This window comes from Mobula hypostoma, chromosome 16 (assembly GCF_963921235.1).
Source record: "Mobula hypostoma chromosome 16, sMobHyp1.1, whole genome shotgun sequence".
Taxonomy (NCBI): Eukaryota; Metazoa; Chordata; class Chondrichthyes; order Myliobatiformes; family Myliobatidae; genus Mobula; species Mobula hypostoma.
In genome coordinates this window covers 67,179,480-67,198,904 of record NC_086112.1, presented here as the reverse complement: position 1 = coordinate 67,198,904, position 19,425 = coordinate 67,179,480, and the positions used below count along the sequence as shown (strand labels likewise).

The window sequence follows — 19,425 nt, the reverse complement described above, 5'->3', positions numbered from 1 at the left end:
CTTCACCATGAAGATACAATCCCCCTACACTTCTGTCTTCACCATGAAGATACAATCCCCCTACACTTCTGTCCAATGCCTGAATGCCCTTTGCTTCTTCCTCGAACAGACACCAACCATTTGCCCTCCCCCAACACACTCTGGCTGAGCTTGTTCTACCAACGAATGGTCTCCTCCGATTCCACTCATGTTCTTCAGATCAAAGCTCAGGGCGGTCACATGGGCCCAAGCAATGTCTGTCTTTTGGTCACATATATGGAACCATCTTTGTTTCAGTCCCATTCAAGCCTACTCCTCTAACTCAGCACCTGCATTAATCTTGCTTCTTGCACCCAAAAGAACTGTCAATTTCCACCCCGCTCTCACCTTCCTATTTTGGATCTCTGCATTCACCTCAGGCGTTAGGTTAGCCATTCTAAGCCCACAGCCTCCCATAGCTATCTTAACTATACTTCCACCCGCTATTCCAATCTCTCAATTTCTTCTTTTTCTGCCATCTTTGCTCCAATGATGAAATGTTCTGCAGAGGTGCCTGTAAATATCTAGTTACTTTCTGAACCACGGCTTGTCCTCTGTCAAAGTAGATAAAGCCCTTCTTCTATTTCCCATACTTCTGCCCTAAACCTTACCCCACTTCACAGAGCAAGAACAGTGTTCCTCTGGTGCTCACCCTTCACCCCACCAGCCTCCACGTTTAAAGGATCAGCCTTTGAAATTTCAGATAGCTGCTGTAAGATTCCAGCAGCAGATACATTTAATCTCCACCTCACAATTTTACAGTAACTTTCTGTTCTACTCTTCCATCGCCACCAAACAATCCCCATCTCCTGGCACTTTCCCAGATGCAAAACCTGTCCCTTCACTTGCTCCTTTCAAACCATCCAGGGACCCAAGCAGTACTGTGAGGTGAGGCAGAGATTCACTTTCTCTTCTCCCACTATGTGGCCTTCACTAAATAGTAGATTAAGTGATCATTTTGTGAAGTACATGCTTATTTCACAGGGGTGACCTTGAACTTCCAGTTGTCTGCAATTCTAATTCACCATTTCACTTCCACTCTGAACTTTTAGTCTGTGGGCTTCTGCATTATTGCAACAAAGTCCAATGCAAGCTTCAAATAACAATACCTTATCTTCAGACAGGGCAAGTAGCAGCCATTTGACAAAACATTAACTTGTTCAACTTTCCTGTCTGAATCAGAACAGGCCAGTTCTGCTCTTCATTATGTTGATTCACCTCTTCTCGTTCTATTCATGCAGTTTGCCCTGCTGGACAAATCCCACAGACTCACTGTGTAGAACACATAGACCTGCTGGACAAATCCCACAGACTCACTGTGTAGAACACATAGACCTGCTGGACAAATCCCACAGACTCACTGTGTAGAACACATAGACCTGCTGGACAAATCCCACAGACTCACTGTGTAGAACACATAGACCTGCTGGACAAATCCCACAGACTCACTGTGTAGAACACATAGACCTGCTGGACAAATCCCACAGACTCACTGTGTAGAACACATAGACCTGCTGGACAAATCCCACAGACTCACTGTGTAGAACACATAGACCTGAAGGACAAATCCCACAGACTCACTGTGTAGAACACATAGACCTGCTGGACAAATCCCACAGACTCACTGTGTAGAACACATAGACCTGAAGGACAAATCCCACAGACTCACTGTGTAGAACACATAGACCTGAAGGACAAATCCCACAGACTCACTGTGTAGAACACATAGACCTGCTGGACAAATCCCACAGACTCACTGTGTAGAACACATAGAACTGCTGGACAAATCCCACAGACTCACTGTGTAGAACACATAGACCTGCTGGACAAATCCCACAGACTCACTGTGTAGAACACATAGACCTGAAGGACAAATCCCACAGACTCACTGTGTAGAACACATAGACCTGAAGGACAAATCCCACAGACTCACTGTGTAGAACACATAGACCTGAAGGACAAATCCCACAGACTCACTGTGTAGAACACATAGACCTGAAGGACAAATCCCACAGACTCACTGTGTAGAACACATAGACCTGAAGGACAAATCCCACAGACTCACTGTGTAGAACACATAGACCTGAAGGACAAATCCCACAGACTCACTGTGTAGAACACATAGACCTGCTGGACAAATCCCACAGACTCACTGTGTAGAACACATAGACCTGCTGGACAAATCCCACAGACTCACTGTGTAGAACACATAGACCTGCTGGACAAATCCCACAGACTCACTGTGTAGAACACATAGACCTGAAGGACAAATCCCACAGACTCACTGTGTAGAACACATAGACCTGCTGGACAAATCCCACAGACTCACTGTGTAGAACACATAGACCTGCTGGACAAATCCCACAGACTCACTGTGTAGGACACATAGATCTGCTGGACGTGTCCCACAGGCTGTCTGTGTACAACACATCAACCAGATGAAGGAGCTTAATTTGTTGGTAAATGCCCTATGGGTGTTTTGAATACCCTCCCAAAGACATTGTTTTTGTCATACCAATGACTCCCACACCTTCTTTCTTATTAAATATTCACAAGATTTTTTTCTCCCAATTCTGATTAAGGGCCCCAGAACCAATACACAAAACATAAGAAATAGGAGCAGGAGTCGGCCATCTGGCCTGTCGAGCCTGCTCCACTATTCAATAACATCGTGGCTGATCTGGCCAAAGACTCATCTCCACCTACCCCATAATTAATTCCCCTACTATGCAAAAATCTACCCAGCCTTGATACAGGAACTGTTCCTCCTGCAGCTTGATATCTGCTACACCTGCTGTGCTCCACTGGACTTGAATGAAAGAGGGTGTCTATATAAGGAAAATGGAATTCAATGTCTTGACAAGCAAGAACAAGCACACAGACTAGTCTGGATGACAAGCTTGCTGAAAATCTGCAGTAACAGTGTGCACACATTTGGCAAAAGTTGCCTTTACTGCTAAGGCAGTGTAGCTTGATTCCACCTAATAATTGCATAAAGATCCACATGATTAGCACATTGCAATTCTGTATTCTCCTTCAGGCAGTCTGTTGTGTTCATCTCTATTTCAGTTGCATTTCAATCGAAAGGGCAATTTGAGGTGCCTGAGCAAGAGGCCTGTATAAATTCCTTATATTTACACTGAATGAGGTCATTTAACCCATCAAAGTTATGCTAGCTCTCAGCAATCCATTCATCTCATTTCTGAATGTAACCTGTTATCCATGGCCTGGGTTAACTCCAGCCCAACTGCACTGGGGATCATTTGCATTAACCAATTAACTTTTGGGATGTGCGCAGAAGCAGGAACGCCCAAGTAAACCTACACAGTGATGGTCAGAACAAAGTGCACACCACCAGCCAGGATAATTACCATTTTACCCAGTCACTGGGACCGTGGAGCACCAGCACCATCTGCCACTTCGTCAACAGCCCGTAATTTGTGTAGGGGCTCCTGGAGATGCTGGAGAATTTAACATCCCTAGAACTTATGGAGCCACAAAGACATAGCCAAGACATACTGTACATTAGCACTAACACAAATTTTGTTCCCTGGGCTGTGGAAGAGGCAACATGCATTCAAGTAGTTCACTTCAGAGTGGATTTCAAAGACGCTCATAAAACATAAATGAGGGACAGTGGGAGCCACAGGAGGCGGGGAAAGTGGAGAATTTAGAGGCAGGTGGAGTTGGCAGGACAAGGAATAGGGATAGTAGGAGGTGCAGTGGATGGGGATGGTGAACACTGGAGTGGTGTGGATTGCAGAAAGTTCGGGGGATTGTCAGAATAGGTGGTAGGGACAGTGGCTGAGAGAGTGGAAAGATCAGGAGAGAGTCGACAGTGCATGAGTGACAATAGTTTGAGGGCAGACGTTGAGGACTGATAGCAATGCAGGATAAGAGCTGTGGGTAATGCAAAGGTTTTGGGAAGTGTGGGCAGGGATGGTGGGAAGCGTTTGCTGGGATGGTGTGAGGTGTTGACAATAATGGTGGGAAGTGTTGGCAGTGATGGTGGGAAGTGTTGGCAGGGACTGTGGGAAGTGTTGGCAGGGACGATGGGAAGTGTTGGTAGGGACTGTGGGAAGTGTTGGCAGTGATGGTGGGAAGTGTTGGCAGTGATGGTGGGAAGTGTTGACAGGGACTGTGGGAAGTGTTGGCAGGGACGATGGGAAGTGTTGGTAGGGACTGTGGGAAGTGTTGGCAGTGATGGTGGGAAGTGTTGGCAGTGATGGTGGGAAGTGTTGACAGGGACTGTGGGAAGTGTTGGCAGTGATGGTGGGAAGTGTTGACAGGGACTGTGGGAAGTGTTGGCAGGGACGGTGGGAAGTGTTGACAGGGACTGTGGGAAGTGTTGGCAGTGATGGTGGGAAGTGTTGGCAGGGACTGTGGGAAGTGTTGACAGGGACGGTGGGAAGTGTTGACAGGGATGGTGGGAAGTGTTGGCTGGGACTGTGGGAAGTGTTGGCAGGGACGGTGGGAAGTGTTGACAATAATGGTGGGAAGTGTTGGCAGGGACGGTGGGAAGTGTTGACAGGGACGGTGGGAAGTGTTGGCAGGGACTGTGGGAAGCGTTGGCTGGGACGGTGGGAAGTGTTGACAGGTACTGTGGGAAGTGTTGACAGGGTCGATAGGAAGTGTTGACAGGGGCTGTGGGAAGTGTTGACAGGGACTATGGGAAGTGTTGGTAGGGACGGTGGGAAGTGTTGGCAGGGACTGTGGGAAGTGTTGACAGGGACTGTGGGAAGTGTTGGCAGTGATGGTGGGAAGTGTTGACAGGGACGGTGGGAAGTGTTGACAGGGACTGTGGGAAGTGTTGACAGGGTCGATAGGAAGTGTTGACAGGGGCTGTGGGAAGTGTTGACAGGGACTATGGGAAGTGTTGGTAGGGACGGTGGGAAGTGTTGACAGGGGCTGTGGGAAGTGTTGGCAGGGACTGTGGGAAGTGTTGACAGGGACTGTGGGAAGTGTTGACAGGGACGGTGGGAAGTGTTGGCAGGGACGGTGGGAAGTGTTGACAGGGACTGTGGGAAGTGTTGACAGGGACGGTGGGAAGTGTTGACAGGGACTGTGGGAAGTGTTGGCAGTGATGGTGGGAAGTGTTGACAGGGACGGTGGGAAGTGTTGACAGGGACTGTGGGAAGTGTTGGCAGTGATGGTGGGAAGTGTTGACAGGGACTGTGGGAAGTGTTGGCAGTGATGGTGGGAAGTGTTGGCAGGGACTGTGGGAAGTGTTGGCAGTGATGGTGGGAAGTGTTGGCAGGGACTGTGGGAAGTGTTGACAATAATGGTGGGAAGTGTTGACAGGGTCGATGGGAAGTGTTGACAGGGACGGTGGGAAGTGTTGGCAGGGACGGTGGGAAGTGTTGGCAGGGACTGTGGGAAGTGTTGACAGGGACGGTGGGAAGTGTTGACAGGGACGGTGGGAAGTGTTGGCAGGGACGGTGGGAAGTGTTGACAGGGTCGATGGGAAGTGTTGACAGGGACGGTGGGAAGTGTTGACAGGGACGGTGGGAAGTGTTGACAGGGACTGTGGGAAGTGTTGGCAGTGATGGTGGGAAGTGTTGACAGGGACTGTGGGAAGTGTTGGCAGGGACGGTGGGAAGTGTTGACAGGGACGGTGGGAAGTGTTGACAGGGACTGTGGGAAGTGTTGGCAGTGATGGTGGGAAGTGTTGACAGGGACGGTGGGAAGTGTTGACAGGGACTGTGGGAAGTGTTGGCAGTGATGGTGGGAAGTGTTGGCAGGGACTGTGGGAAGTGTTGACAATAATGGTGGGAAGTGTTGACAGGGTCGATGGGAAGTGTTGACAGGGACGGTGGGAAGTGTTGGCAGGGACGGTGGGAAGTGTTGGCTGGGACTGTGGGAAGTGTTGGCAGGGACTGTGGGAAGTGCAGTGAGTGAAGGTGACAGGACAGGTAAGGAACAGGGTAGTCGGAAGAGTGCAGGGTTGGGTCAGTGGGTGCTGGAATGGGGGAGCCCAGGTCAGCATGCACGGTTCTGCAGTGGGTGGTGTATGGACTCGGGATATTCTGAGGTTCACTAAATTAACGATCGCTTTTTCATTTTTCCAAAGTGCCTATAATCATTTTCTGTGAGAGGCTGTAGTTATATAGTTGCATTTCTCCTACATAGTGTCTTCTTGATTTCAGGAAAAGAATGAGGTGCAATTTTAACCCTCATTCTTCTGTTCTCCACAGGATATCATTCTTACCTTGAAATCAAAGTTGTCGATCTGCTGCATTGAATACTTTGCATTAGCTTTGAAGGAGCGGTACAGTGTGACTAAAGTTTACCTTTTACACGACGATGAGGTGATTGAACAGGTATGGGAAAAACCAGGCCTTTGGGTTCACAAGGAAACGGTGTGTCAGCTCATCTTGTAAAGTGAGGAATAAAAACCTCCCATCTCCGGGTTCAAAGTTCAAAGTAAATTTATTCTCAAAGTACATATATATCATCATATACAACCCTGAGATTAATTTTCTTGCAGTTAATCACAGTAAATACGAGAAACACAATAGATTCAACAAAGGACTGCACCCCCCACAGGATGAACAAACAACTGATGTGGAAAAAAACCCAAATTAACTGCGCAAATGCAAAAAGAAATAACAATTAATAAATGAGCAATAAATATCAAAAACATGAGATGAAGAGTCCATGAAAGTGAGTCCATAGGTTGTGGGAAGAGCTTAGTGATGGGTTGAGTGAAGGTGAATGACGTTATCTCCTCTGGTTCAAGAGCCTGATGAGTGAGGGGTAATAACAGTTCCTGAACCTACTGGTGTGGGTCTTGAGGCTCCTGTACCTTCTTCCTGATAGCAGCAGTGAGAAGAGATCATGGCCTGAATTGTGGGGGTCCTTGATGATGGATGCTGCTTTCTGGCGACAGCGCTCCATGTAGATGTGATCAACGGTGGGGTCTTTACCGGTGATGGACTGGGCCGTATCCACTACATTTTGTAGGATTTTCTGTTCAAGGGCTTTGGTGTTTCTGCACCAGGCTGTGATGCAGCCAGTCAACATGCTCTCCACCACACATCTATCGAAGTTAGTTAAAGTTTTAGATGACATACCGAATCTTAAACTTCCAAGAAATTTTCATAATGGCACTTGTGTGCTGGACCCAAGACAAAATGATAACACCAAGGAGTTTAAAGTTGCTGATACTCTCCACCTCTAATCCCCACTGAGGACTGGTTTATGGACCTCCTGTTTCTTCCTCTTGAAGTCAATAATTATCTTTGTTCCTGCTGGCATTGGGTTAGAGGTTGTTGTTGTGGCACCATTCAGCCAGACTTTCAACCTCCCTCCTAATAGCTGATTCATCACCATCTTTGATTCAGTCTATGACCGTGTAGCTGGCAGCAAACCTGAATATGACATTGGAGCTGTGCTTGGCCTCACAGTCATATGTGGAAAGTGAGTAGAGCAGGGGGCTGAGCACTCGGCCTTGTGGAACGTTTGTGCTGAGGGAGATTGTGTAGAAGGTGTTGCTGCCAATCCATAAGACATAGGGGCAGAAAGAGGCCGTTCAGCCCATCGAGCCTCTCCGTCATTCGATCATGACGGATCCTTTTACCCCTCCTCAGCCCCACTTCCCGGCCTTCTCCCTTTAACCTTTGATGCCGTGTCCAATCAAGAACTGATCAAGCTCTGCCTTAAATACACTCAATGACCTGTCGTCCACAGCTGCTTGTGGTAACAAATTCCACAAATTCACCATTCTCTGGCTAAAGAAATTTCTCTGCATCGCTGTTGTAGATGGATGCCCCTCTATCCTGAGGCTGTGCCCTCTTGTGCTAGACTCCCAAACCCTGGGAATCATCCTTTCCACATCTACTCTGTTCAGGCCTTTCAACATTCGAAAGTTTTCAATGAGATCCACCCACCCGCCCCCCCCCAACATCCTTCTAAATTCCAGTGAGTACAGACCCAGAGCTATCACATGTTCCTCATATGATAACCCTTTCATTCCCAGAATCATCTTTGTGAACCTCCAAACTGTGACTGGGTCTGCAAGTGAGGAAAATGAGGATTCAGTTGCACAAGGAGGAATTGAGGCCTACAATTTGAAGCTTGTTATCTTTGAGGGGATGATAGTATTGAACTCTGGTTAATGAAGACCATCCTGTCTTGTCTCCCTTTCTCTTCACCATTTACACCTTGGACTTCAAATACTGCAGAGAGTCTTGTCATCTTCAGAAGTTTTCGGATGACTCTGCCATAGTTGGATGCATCAGCAAGGGAGATGAGGCTGAGTACAGGGCTACGGTAGGAAACTTTGTCACATGGTGTGAGCAGAATTATCTGCAGCTTAATGTGAAAAAGACTAAGGAGCTGGTGGTAGACCTGAGGAGAGCTAAGGTACCGGTGACCCCTGTTTCTATCCAGAGGGTCAGTGTGGACATGGTGGAGGATTACAAATACCTGGGGATACGAATTGACAATAAACTGGACTGGTCAAAGAACACTGAGGCTGTCTACAAGAAGGGTCAGAGCCATCTCTATTTCCTGAGGAGACTGAGGTCCTTTAACATCTGCCGGACGATGCTGAGGATGTTCTACGAGTCTGTGGTGGCCAGTGCTATCATGTTTGCTGTTGTGTGCTGGGGCAGCAGGCTGAGGGTAGCAGACACCAACAGAATCAACAAACTCATTCATAAGGCCAGTGATGTTGTGGGGATGGAACTGGACTCTCTCACGGTGGTGTCTGAAAAGACGATGCTGTCTAAGTTGCATGCCATCTTGGTCAATGTCTCCCATCCACTACATAATGTACTGGTTGGGCACAGGAGTACATTCAGCCAGAGACTCATTCCATCGCGATGCAACACAGAGCGTCATAGGAAGTCATTCCTGCCTGTGGCCATCAAACTTTACAACTCCTCCCTTGGAGGATCAGACACACTGAGCCAATAGGCTGGTCCTGGACTTATTTCATAATTTACTGGCATAATTTACATATTACTATTTAACTATTTATGGTTCTATTACTATTTATTATTTATGGAGCAACTGTAATGAAAACCAATTTCCCCTGGGATCAATAAAGTATGACTATGACTATGACTATGACTATCCTGACGTGTGCATCTTCACCATCTAGAGATGTTTCAGGGTTGATTGAAGAGCCAATGAAATGGCACCTGCTTTCGACCTGTTGAAATGGTAGGCAAATTGGAGCGGATCCAAGTTGCTTCTGAGGCAGGAGTTGATATGTTTCATCACCAACCTCTGAAGTACTTCATCACTGTGAATATAAGTGCCACTGGATGATAGTCATTGAGCAGATTCTGCTTCTTGTGGACCGATGTAATTGAAGTCTGCTTGAAGCAGGTGGGGACCTCAGACTGCCAAGCGACAGGTTAAAGATGTCGGTGAACACTCCAGCCAGTTGATCAGCACAGGTCTCTAGTACTTGTGCAGGTACCCCGTCTGGACTGGATGCTTTCTGTGAGTTCCCCCTCCTGAAGGATGCTCTCAGAACGGCCTCAGAGACTGAAAGCACAGGGTCATCGGGGGCTGCGGGAGGTCATGATGAATACCTGTTTTATTGATACTCCTGTTTATGAACAAACTCCCATAAGATTAAATTCAAAGGTTGAACGTTCATATCTAAACTCACTCTTAATGGCAGAATTAGTCTCTGCTTTTTTATTGTTCTTTCTTATCAGGCGTGTGCTTTTGATGCCTTTCATTACAACACTGTGGAGGTGTGGTTACTATATCAAGTGATTTTGCTTATTTTTTGACATGGACAAAATCAGCTTATGGACATCTGACATAAACAGAACCTATTCATAACTTGGGGACAGCCTCTATATGCATTGTAGAACATTCTTTCAACTCTATAATCTAATATTCATTTCCCTAAATCTGAATTGTTTACAATTTCATACTCTGCAAAAACTTGCTGTTAATATTGAACTGAATACTTTGCATTAGTTTTGAAGGAGTGGTACAGTGTGACTAAAGTTTACCTTTTACACGACGATGAGGTGATTGAACAGGTATCGGAAAAATCAGAAGTTTGCTAAAATAATTCCGTTTTCTAAAAAGCACTTGTGTTATGACAAAAATCTAAAGAAAATTAATTCTTAATTATTTCACAGATGTAATAGTATTAACTTATTTGAATTTGTAAATGTTTTCTGCCCTGTTATAGGTTGTACAGAAACGTGAACCCCATGACTATAAATGTCTCTTCAGAGTGTGTTTCCTGCCTAGGGATCCTCTTGTGGTTTTACAAGATGATCCAGTTACCTTTGATTACCTCTACTTGCAGGTACGTTTGAGCTGAGTATCCACAATAAACCCTTTATAAATACCACAGCTATTATCATGACCAAATATTTCATCCTGCCAAAACTAAGCTGTAGAAATACTATTTCAGTGTTTGACCATGGGACCGATTCCCTGGCCGGCATCAATGGAAGTAAATAGTATCGATTTCTTGAAATAAAAGTTTGATAGATTTTCTTTTGAAGTTATCATTTCAGGATACAGTGTGTGAATACTTTGAAAAACTATATGTGGTAAATATAGCAAGATTAGGGAGAGAAGGTGCATTTCTATCTCCAGCTCCCTGCGCTTTATATCAGCTAAGTCTATCTTGCTTCATATTTGAGTCTCTGGCGGGCTAATTGAAAAAGATTGATTGCATAATTAGTCACAACTCCCATTCATGTAGCTACATAGGAAAGTAGCCCACTTGTCCTTGATTCTGCTCCTCCTTGCAACAAGTTCATGGATGATCCTTTAATTTAGTGAAAATTTGCTCCACACAACCTATATCCCTTGATTCCACTAATTTAAAAAAAAGTCTCTCCCCTGAGCATGCTGAGTTGAATATCCATCCACAGCCTGCAGGGCTTTAAAATTCCAAAGATTCATCGCCCGCTGGATGATGGTTGTTTTTCTCATTTCAGTCCTGTAGGCTTGTTCCTTAATTTTGAGAATGTAACCCTGGTAATAGGTACAGTACTTCATTCAAGGGAAACATCATCTCTGCTTTAATCTTGTAAGAATATTGCATATTTTAAGAAATAATTTTTTCATTCTTCTAAGCTCAAGAGAGTATAGCCCTACTCCACTTCATCGCCTCCCACAAAATAAACCACTACCCTACTCCCCAACCCAGGAATTAACCTAGTGAACTTTTGCCACACTCCGTCTACCTTCCAGGCCTATACATCATACTTCTACATGATCTCACAAAGACTCTGTATAATCGGAGCAAGAGGGGTCTACTCAAATTACTCACAAATATCTTTGCAATAATGGCAATGGATCGTTTGTTGCATCTGTCCTTCCTGTGATGCATACTCAAGGGCATCCTAGTTCTACTGAATAGCAACATTATTCAATCTGTCAATGGTTTTAAAATACTTGGCTATTTTATTTTTTTTCTCTTTCCAAGTGGAGAACCTCACACTTTCCAAATCGTATTTCTTCTGTCTTGCCCTCACTAAGTATCTCTACTGTACATCCCCTTGAAATCCCTCTGCAGTCACCTTACAAACCATACTGCCCCTCGTCTGAGTATTGTCATCAAACTTGAATAAATTACCATAGGAACAGAATTAGACCATTAAGCCCATTGAATCTGCTCTGCCATTTCATCATGGCTGATCAATTTCCCTCTCTACCCCATTCTCCTGCCTTCTCCCTGTAACCTCTCCTGTCCTGAGTAAGCATGACGAAATACACCCACTGACCTGGCATCCAGAGCCACCTGTGGCAATGAATTCCACAGATTCCCACCCTCTGGCTAATGAGATTCCTCCTCATCTCTATTCTCAATGGATGCCCCTCCATTCTGAGGCTGTGCCCTCTGGTCCTAGACTTCCCCACCACAGGAAACGTTTTCTCCACATCTTCTCTATCTAGAACAAGAGAAAATCTGCAGATGCTGGAAATCCAAGCAACACACACAAAATGCTGGAGGAACTCAGCAGGCCAGGCAGCAACTACTTAAAAGAGTACAGTTGACGTTTCAGGCAGGACTGAAGAAAAAAGATGAGAAGTCAGAGTAAGAAAGTGGGGGGGGGGAGAGGAGGAAGAACCACAAGGTGAAAGGTGAAACTAGGAGGTGGGAGGGGTGAAGTAAAGAGCTGGGACATTGATTGGTGAAAGAGATACAGGGTTGGAGAAGCGGGAATCCGATAGGAGAGGACAGAAGGCCATGGAAGAAAGAAAAGGGGGGAGGAACACCAGAGGGAGGCAATAGACAAGCAAGGAGTTAAGGTGAGAGAGGGAAATGGGGATGGGGAATGATGAAGGGTGGGCATTACTGGAAGCTTGAGAAATTGATGTTCATGTCATCAGGTTGGTGGCTATCCTAAAGAAATATAACCTCAGTGTGGCTCCTGGCGACAGTAGAGGAGGCCATGGACTGAATCTGGGAAGTGGAATTAAAATGGGTGGCCACTGGGAGATCCTGCTTTTTCTGGCCTTTCAATATTCGATAAGTTCAATGAGATCCCTCCTCATTCCTCTAAATTCCAGCGAGTAAAGGCCCAGAGCTATCAATCACTCCTCATACAAAAAGCTTTTCATTCCCAGAATCATTCTCGTGAATCTCCTTTGAATCCTCTCCATCCTTTCTTAAGGGGCCCGAAACTGCTCACAGTACTCCAGGTGAGGCCTAACTAGTGCCTTAAAAAGCCTCAACATTACACCCTTGCTTTCATATTCTAGTCTTCTCAAAATGAATACTGTCATTACATTTCCCGACGCTGTATTCCAACTGCCACTTCTTCACCCATTTTCCTAATCTGTCTAAATCCTTCCACAGCCTCCCAGCTTCCTCAACACAATCTGCCTTCCACTTAACTTTGTATCATCCACAAACTTGGTCACGATGCCATCAATTCATCTAAATCTTTGCCAGTCAGCCAATTTTCTATCCATGCTAGTATCTTTTCTGTAATACCATATGAGGCAACGTGTCAAAATCCTTCTGAAAATCCAAGTACACAACATTCACTGATTCTCCTTTGTCTATCCTGCTTGTTATTTCCTCAAAGTATTCCAACATTTGTCAGGCAAGATTCTCCCTTAAGGAATCATGCTCACTTTGGCCTATTTTATCATGTGCCTCCAAGTACCCCGAAACCACATCACTAACAGTCGAATCCAACATCCTAACGGGCCTATAGTTTCCTTTCTTCTGTCTCCCTCCCTTCTTGAAGTGTGGAGTGACATTTGCAATTTTCTTGTCCTCTGGATCCATGCCAGAACCTATTGATTCTTGAACCACCATGACTAATGCTTCCACAATCTCCTCAGCTACCTCCTTCAGAACCCTGGGGTGTAGTCCATCCTGTCCAGTTGACTTACCTTCTTCAGACCTTTCAGTTTCCCAAGCACCTTCTCCCTAATAATAGCAACTGCACTCACTTCTGCCCCTGACATTCACAAACTTCCAGAATACTGCTAGTGTCTTCCACAGTGAAGACCGGTGCTCTACCCACAAGAACTTGCAGCTATTGCTGTCCTGCCATCATTCCCGCTAGTGTCCCGCTCCAATCAACTCCTCGCTCATGCCTCTGTAAATCCCTTTACTCCACTGTATACTGATACATATGACTTTACCTCTCCCTCTCAAATTCCAGGGTGAATTCTATCATATTATGATTACTGACTCCTAAGGGTTCCTTTACCATAAGCTCCTTAATCAAATCCAGTTCATTACACAAGACACAATCTAGAAAAGCTGATCCTCAAGTGGTCTCAACCATAAGCTGCTCTAAAAAGCCATCTCATGGGCATTCTACAAATTCTCTCATTTGCGATCCAGCACCAACCTGATTTTCCCAATCTACCTGCATATTGAAATCCCCCATGACAATTGTAACATTGCCCCTTTGACATGCTTTTTCTATCTCCCATTGTAATTTGTAATCCACATCCAGGTTACTGTAAATTTAGTAGTTAGATTTTCTACTTTCCAGTCTGTTGGGACCGTTCTTGAAACTACAGAAGTTTGGAAGGTGAACACGAGTGTTAACTTCTCCAGTGCAACAGCTGCTAGGGTTTGATTACGTTTCATCCCATTAACTTCTTTAACACTATTTTCCCAGCACTAATTTCTTTGATCTCCTCATTCATTCTGGTTCAGTCGCTCTGTACTGTTTCCAAAAGATTTGCTCTGCTTCTATTGTCAAACAAAAAGTCTTTGTTTAACTTATTAGCCATTTCCTTATTTTCCTTTCTTTTCAAATCTTTTTATTGTATATATAGGAAAAATAACATGATTACATCGAAGTAACAACACTTACAATGCCTCAAAAAAAACATTACCTTAAAGATTGAAAACAAAATTTTGTGATAACGAAAAAAAGCCTACTGAGCAGAAAAGTGAGAGAAAAAAGAGAACCCATTAGGTGTACAACCCCGGAGCCATGTGTCATACAAAAAGCTTCTAAAAATAAACATCAAACCATTGATGTTCATTTCCTTATTTTCAGTATAATTTCAGCTATCTGAATTTTCGGTAAGGAATCGGAAGACGCTTTTGATAACCTGTTCTTTTTCACATGGCTATAGATGCTCTTGCAGATCATTTTCATATTGTACTTTCCTCTTCCTTCGCAATACCTTGCTTTTCCATTACTGAACTCTGAAATCTTCCCAATCCTCAAGCTTACTCCCCTTGTTACAACTTTAAAAAACCCTTCCGCTATATCTATTTTAGCTCCTTTGGGAACGCAATTTCTCCTGGATTTTTGTGTCTTAAAGTGATATCTACTTATTGTAAGCAATGTATTAAATCTTTAAATGTTAACTGCTGTGTGCTTACTGTCATACATTTTAATATAGTTGCCCAATCTATTATGGCCAATTCAGGACTCAAATCTAGTTTCCTTCATTTGGATTTAAGATCCTTATTTCAGATTTAACTAAAACATTTCTTTAAGAAACTCTTAGATAGGCACATGGAGCTTAGTAAAATTGAGGCCTATGTGGTAGGGAAGTTCTAGGCAGCTTCTAGAGTAGGTTACATGGTCGGCACAACATTGTGGGCTGAAAGGCCTGTAATGTGCTGTAGATTTTCTATGTTTCTATTTCCAATCTTTGTGCAATGTCCTACCATACAATCTCTTGTTCTTAAAGATGCTTTAACTTCTGGATTATTCATGAGATTGTTCTCAGTGCACTGGATCTAAAGTGGCTTGTTTCTCTAGTCATTGTTCAGCCCGCTGGTTTGGCCCTCCACAATATGACAACTCTTTCGGCCTGTTGATCTGTATTGTGGCGGGGTGGAGATATGCCTTGACCAAAGGAGGTGTAAGGTGCTTGCAGATCACCCCTGGGTAAGGTGCTTAGCCCCTCGATCAGGGTCACGTGAAGCCCTGGGAGCAGCTGGTGCATATCACAAAGCTCTGGTTATGTGACGACTGACACCAGGCCAACAATCTTTGAAAGACCATGATCGCCCACGTCATGCGACACGGCATGTAATGAATGAACGAAAGAATGAATATTCTATACTTAGATTAAATTCCCCTTAACTATTGTGTTGCCTCTAATTTCCTAGTTTATACACATAGCCTTGTTGTTTAGGATAAAACATGAATGAGGGCCAATTGGCTGGAACACTAATCTATCAATCTTATTGAAACTGAGAAGTCCGATAGAGAACATGGAGCTCGGGGTCTGTATCATGTCTGCTGCAGGGCAGAACCGGAGAAGGTGTAATGCACTAAGGTAAAAACAACAACAGCAGATGCTGGAAATCTAGAATTAAAATAAAACATAGAAAATGCTTAGAATTCTAAGCAGATCAGGCCACATCAGTAGAAAGAGAAACTGAGCTAACGTTTCAGGTCAAAGAGACTTTGCCAGGACTGGGAAGGAAGTAAAAATAGTTAGTTAAACTGAAGGGAGGTGGGTGGGTGGGCAGGCCTTCGTGACCATAGGGATAAGCTGTAAACAAGGTTATCTGATCAATGAGTGAGCAAAAGCAGTTTGAGAGTGAGAACATAGACAAAGAGCCTAAACAAAAGAATGGGAGTGTGAAAGGTAGATCAGAGAGAAACTTGCCTGGCAGGTCTGGTTTGGGTATGTCCTCCATTCCCAGAGGAACCAAAAAATAAAATAATGGGAAAAAATAGGTTGAGTGAATATCACTGATGGACAATTAATATTGACAGGAAAATCACATTACTGGAAGTTGTAGAATTCAATTTTGAATGCAGAAAGCTTTAATATGCCCAGACAAAAGACAAGATATGGTTCCTCAAGCTTGCATTGGCCCTCCATGTAGCAGTACAGGCCAAAATGGGGAGGGATAAATACGTGATGCTTCTCCATAGAACGTACAAGCATACGAGAATGTTTATCTTAGATGTTCAAAATTATTGGACTTTTGATAAACAGGGGAGAAGCTATTTCCATTGGTTGGAGGGTCTTCACCAGACGGCCCAGGTAAGAGACAGGAGGCAGACAGTGAGTCTTTTTAGAAAGTAACTTGTTGAATTCACTGTCTCTACGGATGGGGGCAGCAGATAATCAGGATAAAATAACTGAGTTTTTTTAAAAACATGTAATTTTACAGGAAAATGTATAGAGTAGGACGACTTGCATCACATTTTTCAATGGACTGGTCAATGAACAATGGGCGCAATGATGTCGTGCTAGGTTGTTTTATTTTATAACTCTGTTTAAAAATGATGACAAGTTTCTTCTGACATTTTGTGAGGCAGCTGGTGAGTTTAATGAACCTCTCATTTACAGAGCTGCAACGACGTGCTGCAGGAAAAGTTTGCTGTGGAGATGAAATGCAGCACTGCAATCCGCCTGGCAGCGCTGCAGATTCAGGAATGCATCCTCAGCTCCAAGCAGTCGCAGAAAATCTCCATGAAGTACATTGAGTAAGTTAGCATGGCCACATGGTTTAGATGTGCTTTAAACTTGCCCTCAAACCATGCTCAAATGACATTTTAGTAAATATGATTGCGCACCCACAGCTTTACAAGACTGTCATAGAATCAACAGTGGTGGATTTTCTTTTCATGTCTGTATCATTCTGTCTGGTGTTCCTTGACAATCTATTGTTAGCGTCCTTAAAATTTCTTATCTGCATGCTCTCCCATTGTAATATCATCTGAAAACATAGCTTCAAAGTTCAAAGTAAATTATTATCAAAGTACATATATATCACCATATATAACCCTGAGATTAATTTTTTTGTGGGCACGCTCAATAAATCCATAATAAAATAATAACCATAATAGAGAGACCACACCAAGTTAGGCGTTCAACCAGTCTGCAAAAGACAACAAACTGTGCAAATACAAAAAGAAAGAAAGAAACAATAATAAATAAATAAACATTAAATATGGAGAACATGAAACAAGGAGTCCTTCACATTGAGCCCATAAGCTGTAGGAAAATTTCAGTGATGGGGCAAGTGAAGTTGAGTGAAGTTATCCTCCTTGGTTCAAGAGCCTGATGGTTGAGGGGTAAGGACTGTTCCTGAACCTGCTGGTGTGAGTCCTGAAGCTTCTGTACATAAGAACATAAGAAATAGGAGCAGGAGTAGGCCATCCAGCCCATTGAGCCTGCCCCGCCATTCAATAAGACCATGGCTGATCTGTCCGTAAACTCAGCTCCATCTACCTGCCTTTTCCCCATAACCCTTAATTCCCCATCTATGTAAAAACCTATCTAACTATTTCTTAAATATATTTAGTGAGGAAGCCTCAACTACTTCCGTGGGCAGAGAATTCCACAGATTCACCACTCTCTGGGAAAAACAGTTTCTCCTCATCTCCATCCTAAATCTTCTCCTCTGAATCTTGAGACAATGTCCCCTAGTTCTAGTCTCACCTACCAATGGAAACAACTTTCCTACTTCTATCTTATCTATCCCTTTCAAAATTTTGTATGTTTCTATAAGATCCCCTCTCATTCTTCTGAATTCCAGAGAGTATAGTCCCAAGCGACTCAATCTGTCCTCATAGGTTAACCCCTTCATCTCTGGAATCAACCTGGTGAACCTCCTCTGCACTGCCTCCAATGCCAGTATATCCTTCTCAAGTATGGAGACCAGAACTGCACACAGTACTCCAGGTGCGGCCTCTCCAGTACCCTGTATAGTTGCAGCATGACGTCCCTGCTCTTGAATTCAATCCCTCTAGCAATGAAGGCCAACATTCCATTTGCCTTAATAACCTGTTGTACTTGCAAGCCAACTTTTTGTGAATCATGCACAAGCACTCCCAAGTCCCTCTGCACAACAGCATGCTGCAACCTTTCACCATTTAAATTAATAATCTCCTCTTCTATTATTCCTTCCAAAGTGGATGATTTCACATTTACCAACATGGTATTCCAACTGCCAGACCTTGGCCCACTCACTTAACCTATCTTTATCCCTCTGCAGACCCTACACATCCTCTGTACAATTTGCTTTTCCACTCAGTTTAGTGTCATCAGCAAATTTTGCTACGCTACACTCAGTCCCCTCTTCCAAATCATCAATGTAAATGGTAGACAGCTGCGGGCCCAGCACCGACCCGGCACCCCACTCACCATTGACACCCATTTATACCAACTCTCTGCCTTCTATCGGTTAACTAAACCACTGTCCATGCCAATACACTTCCTCTGACTCCATGCTTCCTGAAATGAGTGACTTGGTAAGTCATTTCACAGGTTAGTTAAGGGTTAACCACATCGATTAGCCTGAAGTCCAGAGTGCATATGGACATTAGAATAAAATAGATTTTTACTTGAATTTAATTTCTCCAGCTGCTGAGATTTGGGTTTGAGTTAGTCGATGTATAGTTCAGACTTCAGGATAAGGGTCCTGTAATAATTACTTGCTTCCACTTGAGTTCTTGAGCGTGCTGAGGTCACTGATGAGATCTACATACTCTGTCACAAGGCGCAAGGTGGTGCTTCACGTGAGATGTAGGTGATAGTTTAAACTGCTGTGGGTTCCTTCTGCTCATATCAAAGAAAATTGAAGTACTTAGTGTCTTTCCAAATTCATCACCCTCCTGTTCCCCCAGTCATAGAGTCATAGCTGGTACCTGGAGAATGGTGTGCGGGATTATAGAGTCATAGAACTCTACAGCACAGAAACAGGCCCTTTGGCCCATCTAGTCAGTGCCAAACTATTAATGTGCCTAGAACCATCAACCCAGACCATAGCCCCCCATACCCCTCCATCCATGTACCTATCTAAATTTCTTTTAAATTAGGAAATCGAACCCACATTCAAAACTTCCACCTACAACTCATTCCACACTCTTACCACCCTCTGAGTGAAGAAATTCTCCCTCACATTCCTCTTAAACATTTCACCTTTCACCCTTAACCTGTGATTTCTAGTACTAGTCTCACCCAGCCTCAGTTGAAAATGCCTATCTAAGCCCCTCATAATTTTGACCTCTA

The 19,425-nt window shown here is 44.1% G+C and overlaps 1 protein-coding gene across 1 annotated transcript in view; it reads left to right on the top strand.

Annotated features, from left to right (window-relative positions):
• Positions 1-19,425, top strand: part of LOC134357497 (FERM and PDZ domain-containing protein 1) — a 99,920-nt gene that overhangs the window by 31,801 nt on the left and 48,694 nt on the right. Inside the window, exons 4-6 of the mRNA XM_063069122.1 lie at positions 6,213-6,338; positions 10,184-10,303; positions 16,759-16,895. Coding sequence (XP_062925192.1) covers positions 6,213-6,338; positions 10,184-10,303; positions 16,759-16,895 — 383 coding nt within the window. The remainder of the gene's footprint in view (positions 1-6,212; positions 6,339-10,183; positions 10,304-16,758; positions 16,896-19,425) is intronic.